Source organism: Diceros bicornis, chromosome 14, assembly GCF_020826845.1.
Source record: "Diceros bicornis minor isolate mBicDic1 chromosome 14, mDicBic1.mat.cur, whole genome shotgun sequence".
Lineage (NCBI taxonomy): Eukaryota > Metazoa > Chordata > Mammalia > Perissodactyla > Rhinocerotidae > Diceros > Diceros bicornis.
The window spans coordinates 65,693,359-65,714,449 of NC_080753.1; the positions used below are offsets into that span (position 1 = coordinate 65,693,359).

A 21,091-nucleotide genomic window follows, 5' to 3' on the forward strand; every position below is an offset into this window, starting at 1 on the left:
TTTAGGTCTGTGATCCATCTTGAAATAATTTCTGTAAGTGATGTGAGGAAAAAAGTTCTTTTTTTTTTACCCCTATGTGGATACCGAGTTTTTTCCACACTATTTAATGAAGGTATTTTTCTTTCTCTTGAACTGCTTTGATGTCTTTGTCAGAAATCAACTGGTTACATAAGTGTGGGTCCACTTCTGAGCTCTGTTCCAGCCCACTGATCATTAGGTCATTCTTATGCCAACAGCACACTATCTCGATTACTATAGATTTATAAAAGTCTTGAAGTCATGTATTATAAGTGTTATAACTTTTTTCACCTCTGAAAGTTGTTTTGAAAAATTCTAGGTCCTTTGAACATCTATAGAAATTTTAGAATTAGCTTGCCAATTTCTCTGTATAAGCTTGCATGAATTTATACGTCAATTTGGGGAGAATTGATATTTTTATAACATGGAATCTTCTGATCCATACACATGTTATAGATCTTCACTTATTTAGGTCTTTTTTTCCTCTCTGCAATATTTGAAGGTTTTCGGTGTAGAAGTATTGTACATTTCTTTTATTAAGTGTATTTTTAATATTTTGGTTCTTATCACATAGAATTTGTAAAATTTCATTTTCTAATTATGTGCTACTAGAATATGAAAAATAACTAATTTTTGTATATTGGCTATGACTGCTGTCATCTTGCTAAATTCAGTTATTAGTGCTGTTACTTGCTTAGCAGATTCCCTAGGTCAGCCTGTTCCTGGAGAGAAACTCATAGAACAAAGTTTTAATTTATCAAGCTATTGGGGAGTACATACGTAAGCGGAGGCCGTAAATCAGGAGAGCATGTGAATTTTTTGGAGTACGTGCAGCGCAGCAAGTAGTCACACAGAGAAGGGGCTGGGGCCGTTTAGTGTAACAAGATGGCCTCACTTATGTTCACTTATAGTATCTCATTGTGGTTTTGATGTGCGTTTCCCTGATGGCTAATAACAACGAGCATCTTTTCCTGTGCTTATTGGACATTTTTGTATCTTCTTTGGAGAAATGTCTATTCAGATCCTTTGCCCATTTTTAAATTGTATTACATGTTTTTATTATTGAATTGTAACTGTTCTTTATATGTGCTAGATAGAAGTCTCTTATCAGACACACTATTTGCAAATATTTTCTCCTATTCTGTGGGTTGTCTTTTCACTTTCTTGATGGTGTCCTTTGAAGCACAAAAGTTTTTAATTTTGACCAAGTTTGATGTATCTCTTTCTTTGTTGCTTGTGGTGGTGTATCTAAGAAGGCTTTGCCTAACCTGAGGTCACAAAGATTCACTTCTATGTTTTCTTCTACATTTAAGTCTACAGTACATTTGGAGTAAATTTTTGTATGTGATGTAAGGAAGGGATCCAACTCCAATCTCTTGCATGTGGATATCAAGTTGTTCCAGCACCATTTGTTAAAAAGATTATTTTTTTCTCTATTGTTCACAAATCAATTGACCATAAATGTAAGAGTTTTCTTTCTGGACTTTCAGTTCTGTTCCATTGACCTGTATGTCTATCCTTATGCCAGAACCACACTGATTACTGTAGCTTTTTTTTTTTTTTTGAGGAAGATTGGTCCTGTGCTAACATCTGTTGCCAATCTTCCTCTTTTTCTTTTTTCTCCCCAAAGTCCCAGTACATAGTTGTATATCATAGTTGTATAGTTGTAGCTATTCTATATGGGACACTGCCTCAGCATGGCCTGATGAGTGGTGAGTAGGTCCGAGCCCAAACCAGTGAACCTTGGGCCACCGATGTGGAACATGCAAACTTATCCACTATACCACTGGGCTGGCCCCTGATTACTGTAGCTTTGTAGTAAGTTTTGAAATCAGGAAATGTGAATCCTCCAACTTTATTCCTCTTTTTCAAGATTGTTCTGGCTATTCAGGGTTCTTTATACTTCCATAGAATTTTATAATTAGCTTGTCAGTTTCTTCAAAAAAGATAGCTGGGAATTTGATAGGGATTGCGGTTTTTTTGTAGATCAACTTGGGGAGTGTTGCCATCTTAACAATATTAAGTTGTCCTATCCATGTCTTTCCATTTATTTAGGTCTTCTTTAATTTCTTTCAACAGTGTTTTGTAGTTTTCAAAGTACAGGTCTTGTGTTTCTTTTGTAAAATTTATTCCTGAGTATTTTATTATTTTGGTGCCATTGTGTACAAGTGTCTTGTTAACTTTTTTTTTGTTTTTCTGTGTGTACACGTAATACCTGTCCCCTATCCCTATCCTCTACCCCTGTACTTCTTATCTTTGTCCTATTTTAATTCCGGTGTTCCACTGATACCATGAAACATTCAGAAAACATTTATTCAACCTCTTTCAGCAGTCATATGGCATGTTTATTTTGTGTCAGGTAATGTATGACAGGTATTGGGAATATAGAGTTGATTAAACATCGTGTGTCTTCAAAGAGGAGACACAAACCTGACAGCTAAGATTTTACACAATGAATGTTAGAATTATGTAGCAAAAACATTGTAGAAGGAGGGATCAGGGAGACTTTCTTAGAGAAGGTAACATTTAAGCTTGACCTTGAAGTACTGGCAAGTATTTAACAAACTCCAAAGACTCTATTTAATTGAAACAAGGTAAATGAAATCATGGAGGCATAAAAGTACTTGGCAGTTCATAAGAGGTGAATGGGCTTATGTGGTTAGTGTCCCATGAATGAGGGAAATGACTGAGGGTGAAGTAGGAAATGTAGAAGAGTCTAGTTGTGACAGGTTTTATTAAATGCTAAGGATTTTGTGGGCACTAGAGACCACTGAGCAGTGGGGTGTCATGGAATATTGTTTTTTAAAAATCAGAGATGACAGTCATTAGATCTTTATTTTGGAGAATTAACTCTGGTGTTTGCAGAGGGTGGATTGCAGTGGAGAGATAATAGGAACAAAGTAACCAGTTAGAAATCTGTTTCAGTATCCAGGGAGAGAAGGTGAAGGTCTTAACTAGGAGAGCTCCACTAGAATTGAAAGGAATAGTTGACTTTGGATTCTGACAGAAAGATTCTATTTGGCTCAGGGGGTGTGATAGGGAAGGAGAGGTGTTCAAGATAACCTTGAGTTGTCTCATTTGGTTTATTGGATGATGGTAGTGTCTTTCCAGTCCTTTGTTTTCTGTTGTTGTTGTTTTGTATTGTATTAAATGCATGACTAGGTGTGACTGACTGCATCATTGGCGATGTGAATGAACTCCATCTCCAGCCCCCTCCCTTGCTCCAGAGGAGGTTGGGCTGCTAGCACATGGCTCAGAGCCCCAGCCCTCTAGTCGCAGGGTTGCTCTTTCTGGTTTGGCCAGCCCTGATTTTGAGTTATTAGCGTAAACTTAGGTGTGGTCTGAAGGGCTCATGAACAAGACACTTCTGGGATTTTGAGTCTCCATCCCAGAAACCAGGGACCAAGGTCAGTCATATTCTTTATAATACAATACAATACAATAGTTTATTCTTTATAATACAATAGTTCTCTTCTGGCATCCACCTCCACATTTCCAGATTGTATGTCTAATCTGTCATTATGTTGATAGTCAATTATAGGTAAAAATTTTTAACTCTCTCACCCTCTTCATTTCCTTTCACCACTCCCCAAACACAGTTCCCCGTATGCAGCCTTATTAGCACCTTAGGTTAAACCAGTGGTCAGTTCCTGCATTACTAGGGTGATATAAATCTTGTTTCTTTTGCCTTTTTTGAAAGTCTCAAGAGCTCTTATTCTTAGGTTTATTCCTTTTCATGGCATCCTGTTCTTTAGGGATAAAAATTTTCTCCCTCTGCAAATATTAATTTGGGATCAAAATTTACAATACTTTTTTTGTGAGGAAGATCGGCCCTGAGCTAACATGCATGCCAATCCTCCTCTTTTTGCTGAGAAAGACTGGCCCTGGGTTAACATCTGTGCCCATCTTCCTCCACTTTATATGGGACGCCACCACAGCATGGCCTGACAAGCAGTGCCTCGGTGCATGCCCGGGATCCGAACCCAGGCTGCCAGCAGTGGAGCGTGCGCACTTAACCACTACGCCATGGGGCCGGCCCCAAAGTTTACAATACTTTTGCAGTTTTTTTTTCTTTTGTTAACTGCTGTGTTAGTTTTCTAGGGCTCCCATAACAAAGTCTGATAGACTTGGTGGCTGAAACGACAGAAATTTATTTTCTCATGATTCTAGAGGCTGGAAGTTGAAGATCAAGGTGTAAGCAGGGTTGGTTCCTTCTGAGGCCTCTCTACTTGGTTTGTAGATGGCTGTCTTCTTCTTGTGTCCTCACATGGTCTTACCCCTGTGTGTGTCTGTGTCCTAATCTCCTCTTCTCATAAGGACATAGTCATATTGGATTAGGACCTCTCTCTAAGACCTCATTTTACCTTAATCACCTCTTTAAAGGCCTGGTCTCTAAATACATTCTGAGATCCTGGGGGTCAGGACTGTAACATGATTTGTTTGTGGGGACACATTTCAGCCCATAACACCTGCATTATCTCTGTTTTTTTCTGCATCTTTTTGTTTATCTGACTTCCATCTCTCTCTCACATATTTTCCTTGACCATCTTATAGTTTTTGGCTGTCCTGTATATTTTAGAGTGAGGCTATGAACGGCTGATTTGTTTAGTTTGTGTATGGGCAGAGTTTGTAAGTGGCTTTTCAATTAGGTGATGTGACTGCAAGTAGCTCTTCTTTTTTTGGGGAGGACTGATACTGAACCTCTTAATCTCAAGTGCCTGTGCCTGATGTGCAGTAAGCCAATCACTGAGATGTCCTGGTGTTTGGAGATGGCGAAAAGTTTATTTGAATTGGCCAAAACAAGAAGGTGGCAGGATAGGTTCTCTCAAATCTGCCTTAACAAGAGAAGAAAGCAGGGGGTTTTATAGAGCTTAGGGGCTTGGCAGGAGGCATTTCGGAGAAACACAGGGGTAATCCGTGTTTCTTTCACTCCAGATAAGCCCCTGGGCAGTCTCACTTCTGGGTGTCAGTGGCAGCTGGGGCTGGTTATGTGGTGATCTGTGAAGGCATTCTCTTTCTTCTGTAAAACAAGTTCGTAAATCCTGTGACCCTTGAGTTACCCCTCAGGTTAAACAAGAGAACAGCAAATTGACAAGATTAACTTCTTTTCATAACAAAGTCGAAAGGTAATCTTATTGAATATTTACAATAACCCTCAGGTACCCAGCTTTAGGACCTTACATGTTAGGATCTTTGGTTCTTTTTTTCCTAGCACTCTTCAGTTTCTCCAGAGGACTCTTCAGTTTCTCCAGAGAATGATCTTCTAGTTATCTGGACAGGGTGGAGTTGGGCAGGGACGGTTTACACAACTTGCTGACAGTAATGTGAGAGCAGATAGGGGACAGGACTGAGGAGGTCCACAGTTTGCTCTGCAGGTTGACACTTAATCACCCCTGCTGTGCCTGGTGTCCCTGAGTCCTGGTTCTCTTCTTTTTGGTTTCTTCAGAGACCAAGCTTCTGATCTACCTGACTGCAGGGTGAAGACAGGGGCCAGGGTGTCTAACTTCTCACTATGGAAAGATAGAGATAATCAGCAAGTTCTTACTGTTTTGCTGTGAACCTCACCCCCATCTTCTGGGGCATCTGCAGCCTTGAGTACTTGAGTTCTGCAGGGGTTTATTAGTGAGGTTTCTTTATTATTTGTTGTTGCCTACTATATGCTGCGTGCCATGCTTCACTAGGATTATCCTTCGTAATCTTAATTGTAACCTTATGAAAGGTTCTGTTATTAACTCCATTTTACATATATGAAAACAGAGATTTAGAACAGAATTAGTAAACTGGAGCACCAGGACTTGAACCCAGGTTGTATTTGACCTCAGAAACTGTACTTTTACCAACTCTGCTATATTCAGAACAGTTAGCAAATTCACACTTCTGCCTGTATGTCTACAGTTCAGGTTTCGTAAAAATATCGATATATTGATTTGAGCACATTAAAAAAAGAGTTGCTATACTAAATATAATACAGAAATGAAGTGAAGTTCAATACATCTATGGAAATTTAAATGTACTTTAACTTTTATGAATATAATGAATCAGAATATCTTGCTTGAACAATTTTTGGAGTAGAACAGTTCCTAGTTTGTATTTGCGATTCACCAGGTGTAGGCATGGAGATAAATGGTGACATGAGGTTCTATCTGGTATGATATTGAAAGTTCCTAGAACCAAGGGCTTAGTTTTCTGTTACTCTTCTGATATTTCTCTTGCAGAACTAACTAGAATGTCCTTAGTAAACTTAATGTTCAGTAGATGTTGGCAGACAGGCTAACTGACAGCTAAAATCATAAAAACTATGTATTTAAGAATACTTTTTATGTTTTGGTACTGAATGTCTAGCATTCTTGTATTTTTAGTCAGTCCTTATCTCAGTTGGCACTAATCCTTTTCTTTTCTTTCTCTTTTAACAGGTTACTTCTATAACTGCATCTCTGATTTGCTCAACAAAGCACAATGTCTCGATCACGACAACCCCCTCTTGTGACAGGCATCTCTCCAAATGAAGGAATACCATGGACAAAGGTCACAATTAGAGGAGAAAACCTGGGGACTGGCCCAGCCGACCTCATAGGTAAGGGCGAGGACTGTGCTATTGTATCCATGGTAAATGCATTTTTATATTGGGTAATTGAGATAAGATATGTTATTTTGAAATAGTAAAGGTGATAGAAAAACATCATTGTGGCCTATACAGAACGATCTGAATAAAAATGAAAGAATTATTTGTTTTTCTGATTTTTCTGTTAAAATCAGTGTTTTGTCAAATCTGGTCTATATTGTCTTTCATCAAAGCCTTCGGAAAGTTTCCCGCCCTGAGAGTTGCTTCCATTTCCTCAGCTTTGGTCTCTCCTGCTCAGATTGCCTCCTAGCTATCCTTGCTCTCTTTAGTTTTCCCTCCACTATACAGCTATCTGCATTCTTTCTGAAGCGCTCTGTGAATTATGCCTCTTCTGTTCTTGATTGCTCTTCCCATCAAATCTGTACTCCATCTCTTGGTGATGTCAGCACCACTTGGCTCTTACCTCACTCCACCTAAGAGAGACTGTCCACTCTCAGCAGGCATTTATCCTCACCATGACCTATGGATTCTATTTGTTTCCTTTTCTCTGCCATGGTTGAGAGTAGCACCATGCATCTGAAATACCAATAGTCTCTGCCTGCCAAGGATTGAGATTTACAACCAAAAAAATCTCTCCAAACCAATTCCCACCCATGTTAATCTTTTTATTTAGGTTCCCCTAATATTTACATATTTAGAGGAAGCTAAATTATAGTTTTTTAGACTCAATTTATGTTTTTATCATTTTAAGCTGAAGGACATGAATGATGGAACACTGTACTTCCAGTTGGCACTGCATAAATGTTTTTATATGTTGGTTTGCATGGTGTGTTTCCCACCTTCTAGACACGGAGCCCCCTGACTGCTGGCTTATGTGAGCAGTCATATGTGTTGTTGCTTCTCACTCCTGGCTTGTCTTAATCTCCTCTGGAACTTAAATGTTCTCGCCTGCTAGCTCTCAGTCTCTAATGATGAAGCCTATTCATTTTTTTAAAAAATATAAATGAGTGTCAAGAATAGCCAAGGTAGAGAGCAAATTATAAATCTAATTGTTTGGTCAGTTATGATTATTTTTCTGTGAACTCTACGTGAGGTTGTACAGATGCATTTGAAACGAGGAAGGCAGAGGCTCCAGTGTATGCCACTGAATATATGTTCTGACTCCCCATGTTAAGTTTATCTGGATTCAGACATTCTCTTGACTCATTTCTTAATTTATGAGCTCCTCTTTGATAAAGTCCTTGAGATCATGAGTTGAAACTTGTTTTTCCTGCATTGTAGCTGCTGATTCACAGATTGGTTTTTGGCCATCCAGAAAACCCTTTGAAAAGACAAAGTGAATAAGGCTCAGCACTATGTTTAATAACCGAGTTTTGCACTTTCCAGCTAATTCTTTTTGCTAGTGTTTTTTAAATATGTCTCATTTGTATTGTTTTCTCTAGCTATAGTTTTTGATTCTTCAGTAAATATAACATTGTTTTTATGAAGATAGTTTCATCTAATCCCATGTCTTGTTTTTTGACATAGCTCATTCCAGATTTTTCTTTATCCAAAGTGGAAAAATCCCCAGAATGCGTGGAGTAGGAAGTTATGTCCCAGATTTTAACGGGCAGTCATCGTGAGCTCCCCAAAATGGCAGTTACTAGTCTATGTAAATTTTAATCTTGCTTTAGCTTCAGGCAACGCTATTTTTATTTGACTAAGTGTGCCTTACTTTTATAAACCTTGCTAGTTCAGCTTTCAACCTGCCTATGTATTGCCAAGAACTATTTTTTAAAAAAGCAAACTTAACCTACTAAATAATTTGTGTTTTTAACTCAGATAATGTCTACACTGCCAAGTAAAACAGTATAAAAACACTTTATTTGGAATTCTACAAGTTACTTCAAAAAAAAAAAGTAACTGTATTTCGTGAAGCAGATTTCTCAGCTTTCAGTAACTTAGCAAAAATATGCGTAAGAGATTAAGAAATAGGTCTTATGATTTTAATTTTCATGACATTTAAAACATCTGTTTGATTCTATGTTTATAATTATATGGTGATTTTTTTTTAGTTCAAATGCAGAACAGATATTAAATCAGAGGAACCTTAGATGTATAAAGATGTATAAAACGTTAGTTAGTTTATACATTAGATGAATAAACTGTTGTTCTGGGTAGTTTTTTTCCAACTTGTACCTTCATGGATATCATTCAAGTGGGCTCATCTGAACAAGTTTTTAAGACTTCACGTCTATATATCTGAAATCTGCTCTGTTCCTTAGTTTTAACCAAAGATAGTTCTCTAGCAGGGAACTTGTATTAGGAATGACTTTACATTAAGCCCTGACATAAATGTGGAGTTATTCTCCTTTCTGAAGTGAGTTAATATTTAAAATCACAAAAATCTTTTTGATATTATAAAATTTAAAAATATTAAGTTATGTATTGCCCTGGACTCTTATCAGAATATCCACCATCTATAATTAAACAGTTTATAAATGAAAACATTTCCTATTCATTTTGTTGATTTATGTGTCCACAAAAATTATTGGAGCAAATATACATTGAACTGTTTCCAGTGCTTCCCTTGGAGATGGAGAGGAATTCCAGGGTGCTTTCAGTTTCTTAAATTGTTTAAATTTCTCATAACAAAAATTGATTGCCAGGAGAGGATATCAAGATAAATTTTCAAAATAATTTTGAATTATGAGTGCATTTAAAAATGTGTAAATGTCATTACACATTTGAAAAAACCAACAGAAAACTTAGTGCTAAAGGAACCTTTAAGTGCTGTTATTAGAAAAACAGAAATCCATACATGAATGGATAGATGTTTTAGGGAAATCTCTAAAATGCCTTATCTCAATAGATATAAATGTCTTAAAAATGTACATAGTTTTATTTCTTTATGGTTAATATAACATTCTTACTAAATAGTACTTTAAGTGGTAACAAAAGATGACTTGAATCCCTTCCTACATTTTTTCTTCCATATTTGGCTTTAGTTGAGATCTTCCTGGTATCTGAAAAAAAAAATTGCCAAACTTGACTGCTGAGCACTATAAAATAAAGTTAAATAATGAGAAAAGAAAGTTTGAAGTGTCAGGGTCTTTGCCATATACATTTTGGTTTATTTTGTCCATGAATATTTATTATAGTGGTCTCTGTTTTTGCAGAAATGGAAAATACAGAGGAAATAAGTGAGCAGACTAGCTGGCACTAGAGTGTCCTCATGGTGGTGTGTTGGTGTTCTGCATGGGTCTTGTCTTCCTCACTGCAATCTTTCAGTACCTCCCTGGTTGCTTCCCGCCTACACTGTAATTTACATGCCGTGGGGGCCTGAGGTGCCCTTTGAGAATGCCAGTTGACTGTGAGAGCAGAACGTAGTGTAGTGACAGTATCATTAGGGAACCCTAGGGTAGCATGAACTGCCATTCTAGGAATGATATGCAGATATAAAAATGAAATAGTCATCCGGTAATGCCTAAGAATGTTTACTGGATTTACCAGACTCCAGGCTATGCCTAAAATAAAGCATCTACTTTGGTTCATTCTGTTATACCATATATAATTGAACACTAGTAAAAGTACTTGCTGGAAGATACATCAATATATTTTTAGGGAATGACATATACATATATTAATATACTTTAGAATTTTATATTAAAAACTTAGACTTTGAATAATAGCAGTAATTTCCCTTCTAACACCTATGAGAGCAATTTAAGATTCTCATAGTCTAAGTAATCTGGAATGCCTAGACATAATTATTATGGTCATTATTTTCTAATTCCATTGATGTTTGAAGAAACTTTTAAATATAATCTAAAATAAGTCTTAAATATTAGAGAAAAAGCAGACTAGATAAAAATCTGTAGAGACAGCAGTATATTTGCAAATAATATTGGGTATATTCAATAATAGAAATAACTAACTATTGAACAAGGAAATGTTATTTCTAGATTTATTTTTCAGTTCATGAAAAAGGCCTGATATTACTAATAGGACAAGAATTGTATTTTCGTGTAATAGACATATCTAAGGTTGTATCATTGTTCTCCGTTTTTTTTTTTTTTAATGAGGAAGATTTGCCCTGAGCTAACATCTGTTGCCAATCCTCCTCTTTTTGGTTGGGGGAGATTCGCCCTGAGCTAACATCTATATCAGTCTTCCTCTTTTTGTATGTGAACCACCGCCTCAGCGTGGCTGCTGTTGAGTGGTATAGGTCTGAACCCGGGAACCGAACCCGGGCTGCTGAAGCAGAGCATGCTGAACTCAACCACTAGGCCACTGGGCCAGCCCCCCAGTATCATTGTTCTTTTGAACTTTGTTATGTGTGTGCTTTTATTTTCAGGTTTGACAATTTGTGGACATAATTGCCTCCTGACGGCAGAATGGATGTCGGGGAGTAAAATAGTATGTCGAGTGGGACAAGCCAAAAATGACAAAGGAGACATTATTGTCACAACCAAGTCGGGTGGCAAAGGAACCTCAACAGTCTCTTTCAAGTTACTCAAACCTGAAAAAATAGGTATCATCTTTCGTGACTTTATTCTAAGGAAGAAAATAAAAATAGTTTGTCTTTTAAAATTTAAAACTGATAGATTAGTGTAAATTTATCTGCTCTCATATCTCATTAACTTAGAGTCAGTTTATGTTTATTTTAACAGGAATAGGATATTGGTTAAAATTTGCATTATTCTTGAAAAGGCAGTTTCCTGATAACAGTCTGTGAAACTAGGGGTGATGATCAGCAGAGAATTATCACTCTACATCTTTATAAAGTCTGCTCATTTAACATTTTGATATGCCAATTTTAGTTCCCTGATCTTGAATACAATAATTGCATTCCTTTCTATTATACAGTTAAGATTTGAGGTGAAATATCCTCCTGATTTGGCCAAATGAACAATAATATTATGTAAATGATGTTCTCTTTTTCTTCGTTTTCTCCATCATTTGAGGCCTGGATGAAATGTTGCTGCTCTGGTGTGTCTTTAGCCCTCCAAACTAGAAATAACCACTCTTCTCTGTGCCCCATAGCACTTTGTGTGTATTACTTTTTTGTGCACTTAGCACTTGCCTCCTCATATTAGGAGTAGTTAAGAACTTGGTCTGAGGAGCCAGACTCTGGATACTAATCTGGGCTCCAGCACTCCTAGCTGTGGAACTTCAGTGCACAGTTTCTTGTGGGTAAAAGTGAAATAATAGTATTACTCACTCCGTAGGGTTAAATGAGTTAGAACATACATGTAAAGTACTCACACAAAGTAAGTGCTCCATAAGTTAATAATTTTTAATTATTGTTTTCATAGCTATCTCTGTACATGGCCATCTCCCCTACTAAAATAAGAATAATGTCAGGTTCATCTTTGTGGTCCTGTCACGTCTTGCACACAGTCAATACTTGATAAATGTTTGTATAATGTAGGACTATGACAAGCATAATTAAACCCAGGCTGTACTTCTCTCCTATGCAGAAAAGTCAATAATTTTGCTTAAATTAAATTTGAGACATTTTGACAGAATACAGCATCATCTTACATCATGTTTATACAGCAGATGAAGAAAACGTATTTGAAATCACTAAAACAGGACCTAGCACAGTATAGGCTCAGTAAATGCTTATTGAACCAAACTCAGGAAGATGTGGACTTGAGCATCTTCTCTGGCAAAGTCTCCTGTTGCATCCTGGCAGAACTGTGGGTGCTGATAGAATTAGTGGGTTCACAAAGCGTCAACATAGCTAGAAGGTGCCTGGGATCAAATACTTCCGTGAAGCCTTCCCAGCCCCTTCTCTCTGCATGCTGGCACTTTGCCCACTTCTGTGCAGCCGAGGCCTGGAGGTGGTAAGCCAGTCAGTCCTATGCCAAGTCCTGTGATTAAGAGCTCAGTCCCGTCAGAGGGTACTGTTTTCAGAGGTTATATTTTGTTCACAGGATCCTCCCAGTCATTTTTCCTGAATATCCTAGTCATTTCCCGTTAGATAAGCCATGCATTCCTTGGAAGGTGTTTGATTCCTTTATATAAGGACTAATTTCTTTATATAAGGATTTCTTTAGATAAATATATAATATATATATATTTTGTTGAATTTACCAAACTAATTTTACTGTTTATTATTTGTATAATGCATTTGTTTAGCAGAACTTTTTCTCAGAGGCTTAATTTGTCTTCTCTGTTGAATAATGTACAATGAAACTGTGAACCCAAGAGGTGTTATTTTTGCCTTTTTATAGATTCTTGGGGTTTTTAATCAAGCCACCAGCCATTAAAAAAATCTGAGCTTTTGTGCCCTCAAATCTCTTAAAAATTACCTTAGCGTGCATTTCGTATTAGATCTTTAAAATGTAAAGGAATTTGGCAAGACTTAGAAAGTCCTGGGGGAGTCTGTATCTTATTAAGGATGTGCTCCTCATTTTGGTAGGTATTTTGGATCAGTCTGCTGTGTGGGTTGATGAAATGAATTATTATGACATGCGTACTGACAGGAATAAAGGAATTCCTCCCTTGTCCCTACGTCCTGCTAATCCGCTTGGCATTGAGATTGAAAAGTGAGTACCATCTTGCCTTCAGTTTTCTTTACTTTCAGTTGCTGAAAAGTTTTATATCTTTAGACTGAAGAGAGTCAAACTCCAGAGACATTCAGGGAAGCATAATTGAAGATGCTCAGTTGTTGCGAGACAGGTGTTATTTCCGAAGCCTGCTCAGCTTTGCTATGAGTGAACTTTCCAGTTAGTGAAAACTTTTGGCCAAAACTACTTACCTCTTTAGTTTTGTTAGTTTACACTTTGTGAAGAAGAAAAGTGTCTTGAAACTTTTAATGACTAATGCTTTTAATGATGTGAGAATAAATACATTATTTGGAGTTGGTAAGTTTAAATTTTTAGATGGTACTTGAAATCAAAATAGAATTTTCTATTTGCTTGATTTTTTGGGAAATATTTTAGAATAATTAGGCCCAATGTAGTCTTTCCTTTTATTTATAACCCCTGCCTAATAATTCATACTTACTCCAGACTTATTTACTTTACCATAATTGTGGTAGGTAAATGATATGTTTCAAGATGTCTTGTAACCAAATCTAGAATTTTCTTTCTTTCTTTTTTTGTGAGGAAGATTAGCCCTGACCTAACGTCTGTTGCCAGTCTTTCCTCTTTTTTGCTGAGGAAGATGGGCCCTGGGCTGACATCTGTGCCCACCTTCCTCTACTTTATATGGGGCGCCGCCACAGCATGGCTTGACAAGCGGTGTGTCCGTGTGCTCCTGGGATCCAAATCTGTGAACCCTGGACCACCAAAGCGGACCACGCGCACTTAACCACTACGCTGTGGAGCGGGCCCCCTAGAATTTTCTTAATCCCTAGTATAATGTTTTAGTAACTTTTATAATTAGTGCCTTTAACCTTATATCTTAACTTAATTAATCTAACACATTATGTCCAATTTATTTTCTGACCTTAGTGATTCTGTTTATGAAGGTATCTAATGAATGAGTCTCCATAAACACTTACTGAAGGTGACAAATTAGTTCTGTTAACACTTTACAGAGCTTCGTTTTAGGTTTTTCTAGGAATGGAGAAAGTTCTCCACTAGTCTTTATATATTTAGCCATCAAACCTATTCTTGAAGGCCATTAGTAATTCAGATAGCAGGCTTCTTTGTCAGCTACTGGAGTTTACCCCTGGCTGAGAGGGAGGGAGTCTGTGTTTGTTTTGGGAAGTTCCCACGTGTTGAGAAGGTCCTGGAGCTTTATAGCAGCTTGCAGTGAGCTTGGTCTGCCCTTGGTCACATCTTTGAAGCTCTTTGGCAGTATGGGTCTTTCTGGAGCTGTTTTAAGGATTTCAGTGCTTTATAAATTAAGAGTTTAAGGATCAAGAAAGTCCAGAAAAGAATGAGAATTGCTAGATATTTATTTGAGCCCAGTTTCAAGCATGAGTAGACTTTGCAGTTGATAGTAAACCTTTTTAACGGCTGGCTTGCTGCAGTCCTCTCGAAAGCCAGCTTCTTTCCAAGGCCAGTCACAAAAGAAATGCAGAGCAGGAGGTCCCTTTCGATTGTTCTTTCATAAAGAAGATACAGTTTTGTACATAGGCACAAGGAATATAAGGTTATTGTATGAATTTTGTATCAGGCTTGGACAAAACTTTCAAAGTTAGGATTAACTTGGACGTTTACTATCATAAAATGGATTTCCTTAATTTTTAGTTTGGTGTATAACCCACCCCCTGTTTGATTGCTTTACCTTCTCATGTCCTCCCAACTTCTGATTGTCTTTATTATTCCTGTTATTGCTGCTACCCACAAAAAGATTTGGCTTGAACTCTCTCTAAAAGCACTTTTCCTTAATACGTTTCTGGATAATCCTTTGGTAACATTGGTAACGGCAGCCAGGAATAATGGCACTAAAAGTGCTTGGCTCTTCAGAAGTTTTCATTTCTTTCTTCTCTGAAAGGTGGTCTGATTCATTCTGGAGCCAGACTCTTGCAGTTTGAATCAGAGCTCTACCACTTACTAGCTGTGTGACTTTGAGCGAGTTACCTAACTTCTCTTTGCCTCAGTTTCCTCAAGTGCAAAATGGAGCACCTGTGTCGCAGCGTGGTTGTGAGGACTCAGTGAGTGAACGTGCTAAAAACAGTGCCTTAGAATAGTGTCTCACTGGTATCAAGTGCTTATAAATGTGAGTCATTATCGCTATGGTTCTTTGCTCTTTTTGTGTAGATACTATTCATTCCTCTGCCACTTAGGAAAAGAATCTCTCTTTTTTTTTTTTTATGGTGAGGGAGATTGGCCATGAGCTAACATCTGTGCCCATCTTCCTCTATTTTGTGTGTGGGACACTGCCACAGCCTGGCTTGATAAGTGGTGCGTAGGTCCACGCCCGGGATCCGAACCTGCGAACCCCAGGCTGCCGAAGTGGAGCATGTGAACTTAACCACTACATCACTGGGCCGGCCCCAAGAATCTCTTTTTAAGGACTATTAAGATTTCAGAATACTAGTGTCAAAATCTTAAAATAGTATTATTAATTAATTCAAGAAGTGCTTAAATAGTGATAAAATTAACAATAGTATTTGTTTCAGGCTGTTACTTAAGTTTTAATAATAATTTGCTCAGCCCTGGGATAACTAAAGGATAGTTTTGAAAAGGTAAAATCATGACTCTTATACAAATATAAAATGAATATATCAGAGCTTTTATTTGATTCATTAATTAATGGGAAAACAAGTAAAATGTTAAAACCAGTTCAAAGGGAATTCCAGAGGACAGACATAATAGGCAATGAGAAATGCTAAAAGATGCGAAACAGGCCGCTTGAGCGGTGTGGTAATCAGTTGCATCTTCACCTGACAGGTATTTCTGTGGCCAGGGGTCCCTGGTCACCATCAGCCCTCCACAAGTTCACTTCAGTTTCTGTAACAGGAGTGGCAAAACAGAGACAAAGGAAGGCACAGATCCTGCAGAGTCAGAGAATGCTGGAAGGCCCTCCACACACTGAAAGGGCATCCAGTAATCTTTTTGCCCATTTAAAGTCTTTTGCAATTTTTCTGGTCAAAAGAAAGAGAGGATAGAGATACTAAGAAGCAAGAAAATGAAAGGTGAAAGTAGGCAGAGGTATAGAAACCAAGAAAAGAGAATGCTTTTGGCTAGAAAAATGGTTTTCCAGGTTCCTTTTAATTTTTTTAAAGATCCTGTCAGGCAAACTGCATTTATTTTATTGAATTCTTTAACCTCAGGTAGAGAAGACTTATTTTTAAAAAAGAGCAAAGAAAAGGAAAAGGAAAGGAGATGTTAAAATATTGGTGTGGGTTTTATTTCCTTGACTCAATATTTTTTAGATAAAAGCTTTGGTCTCTGTAGAGCATGGTGTTATGTTCAGGTTAGAGTCCCTAAGAGCATTGCCTTACTATCTATCTTTTATTTCTGTTTATTAATGTCAGTTGGGAATTTCTTTTATAATTAAAAGGCTGGAGAGGACCTATTTTTAATTTTTAAAAAAAAGTCATTGGAGAAGGAACAACATGGGTTTAATATTACTTTTGTTGAAATATGTTAATTGAGAAGGTTTGAAGAATTATGACTGCTTGTTATAAAATACTCTACCGTGGTCCTGATGAATTATCAGATTAAAGTGGTAAGGGAGCTTTTGGAAGATGAACCAGCTCCTGGTAATTGTGATGTGAATATTTATGGAAATGCTCTTCAGCTGACAGTCAAATGTACAACATGGAACGTTGAGGGGTCCTGTGGTGCTATGGCAAGTTCATCTGCATATGAAAAGCAAGTGAGAGTAACTGTAGTTTTCTTGTTGCTCTTTGGTGTGAGTCCGAGTTTAATAAATATTTTATTGGTGTAACCAGCATTCGTGCTGTCGTCTCGCAGCCCCCAGTTTAACAGCTGGCATTTATTGGCCTCCTTCGACTGCTAACGTCCTTCGTAGTCCTAAATTTTTAACTGAAGTTTTGCACACATGGTGCCTTGATACTTATAAAAATGCTACTAATTGCTCAGGAAAAAATAACTTCGCTTTGAACTGAGACTAGGATTTGCTTGTAAAAAGTCTATATTTCTGATTTATTATACCGATTGTCGCAAATATAAGTATTCTTTGCACAGCTTAAATTGTAATGGAGACAAACTATTTAAACTGAAAAAGAGGGTAAACACAGGTTCATATTAAGTAAAAGCCTTCACTAGGTTTTATTTCTTCAAAGTAATACTTGCCTAACATAAGAATCTTTATAAGTAATGTTTTTGGAGATAGTACATATGTGGGAATGAGGACATAAAAACGGAGCTTTGCCCTTGTTTTTATATGATCTGCAACTTTTGTGGTGAGATGATTACCTGGGAACGGCTATCTAGAGTAGTCAGGTGATGCACCACTAATACCTGTTTCATTTCCATGTGGGTTTTATGGGCAATGCTAATCCGATTTTTTTCTCATTGGTTTGACTTGCCAATAGAAAGAAAAGGTGACCAATTTTCCTGCTACATTTAGAAAACAGGGAAAGGTGGCAAAATAATTCTCAGTATAAGTGTAGAAGAGAAGAGCCTTGGACAAATTTACCTTTTAGAAATTTTATAAAAACAGATTTGTGGACTGTGATATAGTGCCTAACTCCAGAAACTGTCAGACCAAAAAAAAAAAAAACAACATCAACACACAAACAACCAAAACCAGGTGCATGATATTTAATGCAGCAAAGTGAACACAATGGTGCTAAAAATTTGAAGCTAAAAGAAGTGAATGTAATATACACACTCAAAAGAACTATATAAGCCCGCTTTTACTGTTAGCCTCCCTGCCTTTCATCTTTCCCTCTGCCAAATCAAGAAAATGTGTTCTCGTCTTTGCAAACAGAGTGACACAGCTGCAACCAGGCATCACTCTAGGTGGGGTGGTTAGAATTTTTCTCAAAATGACTTTTGTTGTTTTGCTCACTCACCAGTCATTCCTGCGGGTCGTTCTCATACTTGAAAGTGAATGCTGAGATGTTACAAACGGTCCTGTTAGTTTTATATCTGACTGCTCAATTTATAGACCTGGATCTTCTCATGCGTGGGCTAACCCTTGTCAGAAGATTTAAATCTGAGTTCACGCTGCCATCTAATGGAAGGCATATATTTTAGGGGTGGCAAGAGTTGTCAGCTACTGAAACGGTTCTGATTCCTTTGTTCGGATATTTCACGAGTTTACCTAGTAGAATGTGTGTTGCTTTCACTCTCCAGCTCCATGCTAGTAAATTTACAGTGTAGATTTAGTTTGAATTACTCAGAATATACCTTGGTTTTGCTGACTTGTTAAGCCATCACTACACCTGGTGTGTTACAGCCTCGATCCAGTTACTGTGAATGAACATTTAAGCTTTCACTCTCCAATCTGTTAGCTTCATTGACATAGTGCTTCTGCCTTTCATAACACTGTAATTAAGACCTTTAGCAATTTTCTGCATTCTAAATGAACTCCACTCTCGCCCTATATTTCTGTCTTTCTAGATTTATAGTTGTGGTTTTATTTTGTCCCTAAGATTCTCTGGCTTTTTGTTTGACAATGCAAATACCAGGTTTAAATCTCAGCTTTACATGCAACCTCTTCGAGGCTGTGTCCTCATTGTAATATGGGAATATTTAACCCACTGTGTTATGAGAATCAAATAAAAAGAAACTTATGAAAATAGTCTGTAAAATATAAAGAGCTAAGTGTAAAGAATAAAAATGACAGCAAATAACATTTTTGAGCATTTATTGTGTGTCAGAAACTGCTAAGCCTTCTCTCATGCATTATCTATTTTCATGCTCAAAACATTCCTAAGAGGAAGATATTATGATCCTGTTATCCTCATGAATAAGTGGAACTGTAGAGTGGTTAGATAACTTCCCAAGGTTATACGGGCTCATCTGGCAGACTTCGAGGTTGACCCAGAGCCGAGGCTCTTGACCCTGGTTCTTACTGTTGCCTGCCGTTATACATGCTGTGATGGGCCACCTCTCCTCTTACAGGTGTGTTCCCCATAGAGTGTCCTTGCTTCTTGGCATTGTCATTCATTGTCTGTTTTTTCCAGATCCTGTAGTTCACATTCATTTTGAGGTGTTTTGTAAAAGATCAGTGTATTTAGGCATATATTTTGGGATAGAATATTGACTCAGGATGCCTTCAGCTGTAAGTAACAGAAAATGAAAATGAATTTTGTCTTAAACAAAAAAGATATTTAGTTTCTCATAATATACGAAGTCCAGAGATGGTAGACTCCTTGATTGGTTAAGTGACTCAGTAATGTCACCAAGATGTAAGGAACCTGGGTTTGCTGTTCTGCTGCCCTTAGCATAACGGTGATTTCCTTCATAATTGCAAAATGGTTTAGCAACTTCTGCTGTTGAAACAGTAATAATAATATTATAATAAAAATACAATATTATTGAAACAATAAATAATAAAACAAAATAATGTCTAGAGGCAGAAAGATACTATCTCTTCTTGATTCTCCTTAAAAGTGTGGAGACCTTTCCCGGAAATGCTTCAGCAGATCTTTCCTCAGACATCATTGGTCAAAACAATATCACTCAATAAATAGCAAGGAAGATATGATAAGCACGATTGGCTTAGGGTAATTGATATTTACTCAGGGAAGCTACCGTCACCAGGCTGTGTGGGATTGTTTTGTCTGAGAGGGTGGACAATGAATGTTGGGTCACTAAACAACAGTGAACTTAATTGTGTGATTGGGGGCAAATTGTTTCAGATCTCTGTGTTAGAATTTTGTCATCTTTAATATAATTTCTGTTTTATCTTGTAAGTCTGATTCCTAGTGTAGGTCTCAATACTCTTCTTCCAGTTTAAATAGATATAGTAAGACTAGTAAAAGAGTTTTAATGTCTTCAGTAAGAAATCACTGTAAAATTAACTCAGTCTTAGGGGTGATTATGACGGTTTGGGCACTGGTAGATAGTATTTTGACCAAGAAATCCAGTACTTTTCAAACTCTGCTTTATCCATTTAAGTGCCTGAAGGAGCTATATGTATGAGAAAAAATAGTACATAAGAAATGAGATGCTAGTAGGTGGGTTAATGCTTCAGATCTCAGTGTAGAGCTGTCTGGGAGCACATGGCCTAGCCCAAATGTCTAAGGCACCTCCTCACCACTCACACTAATGGCATAATGCCATACTCAGTGTCAGGGTCTTCTGCCCCTCCTCCTCCTGCCCCTGCCCTGATTGAGGAGATGAGGGCTAGAGCCGCAGAAGGCCTGGCTGTGCTCATGTGCTTCTCTTTATTGCCAGGAGACTCCACTGCTAGTGAACATGGCAGGCCCATTCCTGCTCCCTCTTGGGGAAGAGGGTGGTAGGGAGGGACTCCTGAGATAGGAGAGTTTCTTAACAGCTCATCTCCTAGAGGCCTCACTAGACATCAGGCCTTTATCTTGTGATAAAACAGATCTATTTATATTTGTAAAAATTGGGCCGGCCCCGTGGCTTAGCGGTTAAGTGCGCGCGCTCCGCTGCTGGCGGCCTGGGTTCACATCCCGGGCGCGCACCGCCGCACCGCTTCTTCGGCCGTGCTGAGGCCGCGTCCCACATACAGCAACTAGAAGGATGTGCAACTATGACATACAACTATCTGCTGGGGCTTTGGGGGAAAAATAAATAAATAAATAAAATTATATTTGTAAAAATAACAATTTAGTACATGTAAATGAGATGTTCCTGAAGTTTAAGAATCAGGTGAATTTTAAATACGGGAAGTTCTAGATAGCTGTAGGTTTGCATCTTTCAGTATCACCAGTTTAAGCATTTTAACTGTTTAGGATATAACTTTTTTAATATGTGCCATATATATCCAGTTTTTTTTTTACATTTTTTTTTACATTTTTTACATATTTTACGATAATTACAATTATTGAGGCATAATTGACAAATTTGTAAGATATTTAAAGTCTACATCTTGGTGGTTTGATATATGTATACATTGTGAAAGGATCCTCACCATTTAGTTAACTAACACATCCATCACTTTCACATATTTATCTTT

At 37.5% G+C, this 21,091-nt stretch overlaps 1 protein-coding gene across 8 annotated transcripts in view; it reads left to right on the plus strand.

Moving 5' to 3' along the window:
* The window catches only part of EXOC2 (exocyst complex component 2), a 200,110-nt gene that overhangs the window by 41,686 nt on the left and 137,333 nt on the right, over positions 1 to 21,091 (plus strand). For 7 of the 8 annotated variants that reach the window (XM_058555396.1, XM_058555397.1, XM_058555401.1 and 4 more), the window contains 3 exons: positions 6,432 to 6,592; positions 10,917 to 11,093; positions 12,990 to 13,116. In XM_058555396.1, the coding sequence (XP_058411379.1) occupies positions 6,475 to 6,592; positions 10,917 to 11,093; positions 12,990 to 13,116 (422 nt within the window). In that variant the 5' untranslated portion in view covers positions 6,432 to 6,474. Of the gene's footprint in view, positions 1 to 6,431; positions 6,593 to 10,916; positions 11,094 to 12,989; positions 13,117 to 21,091 lie in introns of those variants that run through there. The other variant, XM_058555403.1, reaches the window with a different exon arrangement.